Below are 7,650 nucleotides of genomic sequence, written 5' to 3'. Positions count from 1 at the left end.
CATATCGACGACAGAGTATCAACATAATTAAAAATTGTTACTTCCATTCCAACGTCGACTCGATATATCCCAAGCGCTTAACAGATACAACAGAGTCAAAAAGAAAAGTTGCACATATTGATATTTAACTAGAAAACGGTGTTAAGTGTTACCTTACAGCAACACTTAATGACAAACGTGATGACTTTAATTTATCCGTCCTCAACTCCCCTTACTGATGTAGTATTATACGGGTGTCGGCAGGGGATGCTCACTCATCTGTGGCACCTGACCCCACCTATGATATATCTGAGGTCCGTGTTTGCTCTGATCCTATTTTGTATTCTTTTATGGACTTTTGATCTTGAATACTGTTTGTTATCTCCATATATTTCATATACATGTCCTTATATCACGTGCATATTTAATTTATATATCCCCTTTGATTCGATACACAAACAAATACTCTTATGATCCGTTTTTAAAACCCGTTCAGCTATTGAAAAACAAGCTGATGAACAAGGATATCAACAGTCTCATTTCAAGTCAGCTTTCCAAGTTCTTTTCTTACTCTTGACCTTGTAGGCAAATATAGTCTATTTTTATGTTGAAAGCATACTGACGTTCTCCTCACTGTTTGATCATTTCTTACGTACTGAATTGTCTAAGGATTTCCGCTGTTCTGATCATGAGAAGGAGTGCACGGGGAGCTTAATTTGTTGACAGGGGATGCTTACTTGTCCATGGCACCTAATCCCTACTCATTTTTATAAGGCTTGCGTTTGCTCTACTCTCAATTTGTATTGTTTAAATGGATTGTCCCATGTTCTAAAATTTTTTTGCATGTTCAAGATTGGAAGATTTTCTTATGTTCAGCGTCCGTGGAAGGATTGGTTTTGAGGCTCAATCTTTAAAAAAAACAAAAACCACGAATCAAAACTGATAATACAAATCCTTGGGAAAGGTATCTATTTTTTTAATTATCAGATAATGATGAGGGATTCTAAAACTGTGCTTAAAATGTTGCTTTATCCCCTCTAAATTTGTTTGATTTTTTTTCGGGTAGAGAGATACGTTTTTGAATTTAAGGTTGACGCTAAATAAAATAAACTTTAGAAAATGCCCTTATCAAATATTGATTTTCAATGAAATTTAGAAAGATAAAATCATTGTATGTGACAGACACAAACTATATGTGAACAATACAGAGACTAGAGTATCGCTGGGTCAGAGTTTTAGGAAGCATTATTATGCTTTAGGTACTTTATTTTTCTTTTTTGTGAACAAGTAGCCAATCTTACTGGTTATTTCAAAAGTCGCACAGTTTTAAAATTGTCTAATTATTTCATTTCTAAGATAAAAGTTGTGTTAAGTTGTAATTTCAATGGCTAGCAAAAGGGAAATATTGTTATGCCATGTATACTCAACATACTAGGTAGATGTATACTCTAGAAAATAATACTTTCTATCCTCTTAATTTTATCTAATAGGACTGGATGCATACGAAACAAAAGGAATCATAACGTCTCCTGGATACCCTGGTAATTACCCGAAAAATTGCAATATTACGTGGATGATAGAGGCGCCACTCAATGCCAACAACATTTCCATAATTATAGAAGACCAGGATATCCATAAAACAATAGGATTTGACTGTGATGATTTCTTACAGGTCAATTTATTTACTTATTCATTCACTATAAAGTGAAGTATTAAAATCGCACGTTTGCAAATGATGGTAAAAAGTCTTGTATTAAATATAGATATAGATACAACTAGCATTCGTCTAATGAGATGGATTTAATTTTCGAGTTTAAAGTTTCGTTAGATAATCTATTAATTTAGTTTACTTAGATAATCTATTAATTTAAACTTACGTAATTGAATAATTTCTACTGCACTTACATGAAACGTTTGCGTTTTTTTTCCTACCGCGAGTCATTTACATAGAGCACGTGAGTCATTTACATAGAGTGCTCTAGCCAATGCTACTCGAGAAATCAGTTTTATATTGTTCAATTATTGCAATCATTTTTACCATAAAAAATTGGCAACAAAATTTGTTATCTTAAAGAAACTTAATCTCTGAAAGGAGAATACTATACATTGTCATCAAACTTGACTCATGAATAGATTGCATCCTGAGGATCGAAATATCATTTCTTAAGTGAAATACACTTTATGTCAAATAAATAAGTCACAAACACACAGGAGAATGTTAAGCATGCAAAATTAAGATTTTATACAAATATAAATTCAAAACAATAAAGCTTAAAGCTAGAAGTTCTTCATACATGTAAGTTGAAATTTACATATAATGTATTCTTTGCTTTATTATTCAAGGGAACAAGGCTTTATCTATGTAAAATCATAAGATGAATGATTGAATGAAGCGTATCCAAATCCCAAAACTCGCCAAATCTCCTAAACATTTAAATGGAAAGGACTGATAATTTAATTGGAAACTTACATTATTTTCATTTTAAAATGCATGTAAAATATTATGTTACTATTGCAAAATTTTTTAAGAGAAAGAATTTCTTGTGTGTAATTAGAGTCAATAAGCTTTGGTACGAATTGGGAAAACAATTGTGACGTCACTCTAAATGGAACAAAAACAATCCGGAAACACAATTATAAATTATATTTTCCTTAACACTAAAATACCATCTTTTTTCTTGGAATATAAAATCACGTGCATCATATCTTGCCAAAAAGTTAGTAAAAAGCATATTTTACGTTTGAACAAGTTCATATAACATATACCACATGGCTTCTCGGGCGAATCCATTCTACGTAAGCCAATCTCTGGTGGATTTGTAGGAGTTGTACCAGCTATAACATCTATGGGCAGATTGATTTCTCTTCCTAACATGACCAGATTGGGAGTACATTTTGTACTCTCGTGAACCGTGGCACGGTAGGCCATCATCAAATATGGCAAGTGGTCATCCCAATTAGATCTGTTCTCATTGACAAAGATGGATAAATTTGCTGGAGTGTGCGGTTGAATCTCTCTACCATACCGTCGGATTGAGGGTGATATGGCGTGGTACGAGATTTTATTATCTCCAAGAGAGAACACAACTCAGCAAACAGTGCCGATTCAAATTCACGGCCTTGGTCGGTATGGATTCTAAATGGTATGCCTAAGCGGCATATTACTTCCGTTACAAGCTTATCAGCAACCGTCTGTGCTGTATGATCCTCCAATGCAAATGCCTCTTTCAATTTGGAGAAATAATCTCCAACAACCATAATGTATTGTTTTCCTTCTCTAGTTTATGGTAGGGGACCTAAGATGTCGATGGCAAGACATTCCATAATTTCTAAAATGAGACAAGCCTTTGCAACAAGGATATCAATAGTCTCCTTTGAAGTCATTATATTCAAATTTATGGTCAAAACAATGACCTTGACAGCAAATACAACCTATCAATAAGTCAAATACTGGCTGTCGTTTTTCATACTAATCATTAGTCCATTAATTACACAGTGAAATGTCTACAGATTGTTCCGTTTTCCCTATCATGACTAGGAGCACACAGAGGATTTGAGTTGTTGGCAGGAAATGTTCACTCCTCCATCGCACTTGATTCTAAGTCTGATGTTTTTAAAGGCCTGCGTTTGTTCTGCTCCCGATTTGTATATTCAAAATGGACTAAAACTCACATATATCATTCCTTATCTTTATATTTTATTCATGATTATAAGACACTGTTTGGTGGTCCGAATACCCATGTATCAGTTTATCAAACTTATGTACCTTTTATCTTGAAAAACTATCTATTTCATTTTGAATTTATCTAATTAACTATAATTAAACTCAACAGAAGATTAACTAAACGCAGCTATACTGTCAGTTTGATTATAATACTTTGCCTTTGATGCTTATGTCCGGATATCCTCAAATCCGTGTTTGTCATTTTAAATGTATAGAATGATTTATATGAAAGGTTGGCAAGGGATGATCACTTCTCCATGGCACCCCACGTCTGTTCTTTTAGGTCCATGTTTGCTCAGCTCCAGTTTTGTATTGTTAAATGGACTTTTGAGCTTGAAAACATTTTGTAATCTAATAAATCTAAATATATCTTATTTATTCAAATACATTTTTCATTTTATAGCATATGATTGTTTATTTGATTGATTATCTAAATGTTGATTGTGGTTACATGGAAAATCTTACGGAAACTTGTATTCAAGCTAAAATAACTTTTATCAGAGCTCATAACAGGGATTTCGCAATTCTTATATCAATTGCACTTCACAGATAGAAGAGTATGAATCTCAATTCACTATGTACAAACAATGTGGAAACGGGTCTACTCGCAGTTTTATTGCCAAAGGGAGAAAAGTTTTGGTTTCATTCATGATGATGATTCCCATACTGCTAGAGGATTTAAACTGCAATGGTCAGGTATATACCCGGCATCAAATATTGTTGTTATAGCTTCTAGTTTTTTTTTAAGAAATGATATGCATGCCTCGCTGCTCCAGACATCTCTTTTTATTTCAAATACGATAATTAGGAGTTCACGGAATTTATTTCCATGAATGGTGTGTTCCGTTTAATTTAATTTATATCACTTTTTTACACAGAGAATTGTTAACATGGCTATCAGAAAAAAAGGTTTCCTGTTGAAATCAAAATACATTCCTTAAATCATTTTTTGAAATAAAAATCAGTTAATGAATTGATTGATTTTAAAGGTCAACCCCCCCCCCCATTCGACAATTTTTTTGTAAGTCGCTAGAAAAGCGACAATTACAATATTTTTAAAACTTTTTATTTAGTTGCCTCGTACAAAGAAATGGTTTACACTTCAAAAAATACGGTGCCTGTAACAATACCAAAAGGATTAACAACAGTAGCACAAAGCGTACCAATTTCTATAAGGATAATATCACAGCAAACGTCAACAATTACAACGTCTTCTCCACTACTGCAAAGGAAAAGATCTCAAACAGTATCACATTCAACAAAAGATTTGTCATACTTAACGACAGCAAGAGATAGAACACTTGTTAAAGAAAGTGATTTTAAAAAGTTTTCAAACATCAAACCAATGAAAATGGTGATTATAAGGAATTCCACGCCGACTTCAGCAAACCCTCCACAACTCATAAATGGTTCAAATAACCCTGAATGCAATACTTCTCAAACAATCAAAGACAATAATGTTATTTCGGCAAAATCTACTGAATACTCTACTATTCCAACAGTCGTGACAGAACAACGCTCTCAACCAAATCACATTCAAAGCACTAGACATAATCATACCAAGAAAAATACAAACCCATGGACGATTTTCACAACAAAGTCAACATTTAATCCCATTTTGTGGGAGGAGAAAACTCTGACTCTTTCCACCAACACAATGAATGCTTCAGACAAAACTGAAAATACAAGAATGAAAGAGAAATCAAATCTAGCTTCGTCTGCCGTCAGAGAAACTGATCAGACTCGTCAAAATCCAACTGATCAGACACAGTCTGAAGTGATATCCACGTCGATGGACAAGAAGACTACCCTTCAGTCAAGCACTACGGAAATAGAAGTAAAGAAAGAAATGTCTTCAAGTCATTTGAATTGTAAGTACATGTAACTTGTCGTCTGCTAATTACCCTAGATAAAAAAAATATTCAGAGAATATGTAACATGTGTAATCAATTGCATAAAAGAACTTAAAATTGCATCTTTCCAGCCTTTTTGCCAGTTCTCCTCAGTGTTTGTGGATTCTTATTTTTCCTTTTATTCATATTCCTGTTCATTGTTTTTGTCCAGAGACGGAAGATTAAAAGGTATTTATAATCTATTTTTAAAATGACAGGTTTTGTTTTTGGCATATTTCCAAGCAATGAACGACGCATAAATTTAATCATTTATTTTCAATGAAATAATATTTTTTTTCGTTCAGACTTCAAGAAGAGCCTCATCTTAGTTATTTACATAACAATCAAAGATATAGCACAATTCTTCAAATGGAACATCGACCAATTGAAGGCAATCATATCTACGATCGTGCAGGTCGGGTCCTTCCCAGCAGAAAAGAAAATGATTACAAATACCTCTCCCCGGAATCATTCCCAAAGCATAAAAAATCTCTAAAAATAAACAGACCTCAAGACAGGGTCAGCAAACGTTACTTCTGTCCCGCGGAATTGTCAGAAATACAAGAGAAAACAAATTACATTGAAATTTTACCAGACGCCAGTGCCGTGTACTATGAACCTGCATCATCATTTGAATCCACCGCAATTTATGCACAAAGCGCTAAAAGAAGACCATACTCAACTATAGATGAAGTACAGCAAAATCTAGACATTTCAGAATATGAATCTTTAGATTTGTCAAAAACTTCATCCGAATCATAGAATTCTGGAAAAGGGGCAAGGGATGACACAAATCAGATTTGAAGAGAAAGAAACATGAGCAAGGCCATTCACATTGTGAAAAATTCAAGATTTGAAAAATATTGCTTTTTCTACAAATTGCCTGGTTCGCCTCTTCTATTTCTTATCTCAAAAGTTCACAGCTTGGACTTTTAATCGGAACATGTATATTAATGAAGAGCAATAACTGTTTGTGTCATTCAACAAATTGTGGAGACCGGTCCTTCAGAAAAAACTGCATAAACCGAGAACTCATGTCGCAGTTGGTGCTGGTACGAAAAATATCCCTCCTTGATCGATGTCCTGGGGTGTCGGGTATAGGTCTAAATTTCCAGCAAAAGGTAGCATCTCAACACGGGTGAAAAATTCCCGAGAGGGACATTAAACAAACATCATTCATTTATTCTCAAGGAAGCGAGTTTTAAAATAAACAAGTAACAGGAAATGATTTTGTGTAAAGTTCACGATACAGTTTTGAAAACATTGCATTTGATAAATAACAGACCACATTAGTAAGGATAATGAATAAAATTCGCTCAAAGCGGAAAATAAAAGCATTTTCATTATCCGTGTGTTTTCTTTTTTTTTTTTTTTTTCATCGACTTGGAAAACAGTCTTAACCTTGTAGATATTTTTAAATTATCATATTTAAGATTTTTATTCATTCAAGTTTTATTTGATAAATTCCAAATCATCGCTCTTATTTTAATACTCTAACAAGCAGCTTCATCTTTGTATTCAACCGATTCTTAACAGATATATCACCGTATGTTGGGGACTATGGTGATAACAAAGATTTCTAAATCTGAAAAACAGGACAGGAGAGTTAAAATTAAAGCTGTTTATTCGTTGTTGTCCGTCGCAAAAGGGATCGGACAAAAACCCGATAGCGTCCCCTGTCCAGGTGTTGTTATTCTTGCCACTAATTGTTACAAAAGGGCGTTAATCTTCAAGGACTCACACTCGACATCAAACGGAAGATTAACAATAGGGCTTTACGGTAACATACGATTTAAGTAGTTCCATTTGCGGAAAACTAAGAAAAGCACAGATTTTACACGAAAGGATGACATGCTAATTGATTTCACAACTTTTCTCAAGAAAACTGACAAAGGGCCTCAAGTTATTATTTCTACTATATCCCAAGCCATGAAATTTATTGCAGTAAATAAAAATACCAACTGATCAAATAAAATTAATAAAATAAAATAATTTGAAATTGATAATAAATTTAAACTAAATTTATACTAAAAATAGAAAATATATCAGAGGGTC

At 33.5% G+C, this 7,650-nt stretch overlaps 1 protein-coding gene across 1 annotated transcript; it reads left to right on the top strand.

Annotated features, from left to right (window-relative positions):
• Positions 1 to 1,341: 1,341 nt before the first annotated feature.
• LOC134270407 (uncharacterized) lies at positions 1,342 to 6,357 on the top strand. Its single transcript, XM_062752637.1, has 5 exons — positions 1,342 to 1,651; positions 4,253 to 4,399; positions 4,777 to 5,574; positions 5,688 to 5,784; positions 5,901 to 6,357. The coding sequence occupies exons 2-5, from the start codon at positions 4,291 to 4,293 to the stop codon at positions 6,355 to 6,357; spliced, it is 1,461 nt and encodes a 486-aa protein (XP_062608621.1). The 5' UTR covers positions 1,342 to 1,651; positions 4,253 to 4,290.
• The last annotated feature ends 1,293 nt before the right edge of the window (positions 6,358 to 7,650 follow it).

This window comes from Saccostrea cucullata, unplaced genomic scaffold (genome assembly GCF_032062105.1).
Source record: "Saccostrea cucullata isolate Sc308-1 unplaced genomic scaffold, CSIRO_AGI_Scuc_v1 ctg15188, whole genome shotgun sequence".
NCBI lineage: Eukaryota > Metazoa > Mollusca > Bivalvia > Ostreida > Ostreidae > Saccostrea > Saccostrea cuccullata.
The sequence above is the reverse complement of the archived record's forward strand: the minus strand, read 5'-3'. Positions and strand labels throughout refer to the sequence as shown.

Bases quoted from the DNA above. Each gene is read 5' to 3' on its own strand.
- LOC134270407 (XM_062752637.1), top strand. From the start codon at position 4,291: ATGTGGAAACGGGTCTACTCGCAGTTTTATTGCCAAAGGGAGAAAAGT. The intron at 5,575-5,687 runs GTAAGTACATGT...GCATCTTTCCAG, and splicing joins GTCTTCAAGTCATTTGAATT to CCTTTTTGCCAGTTCTCCTC. The intron at 5,785-5,900 runs GTATTTATAATC...TTTTTCGTTCAG, and splicing joins CAGAGACGGAAGATTAAAAG to ACTTCAAGAAGAGCCTCATC.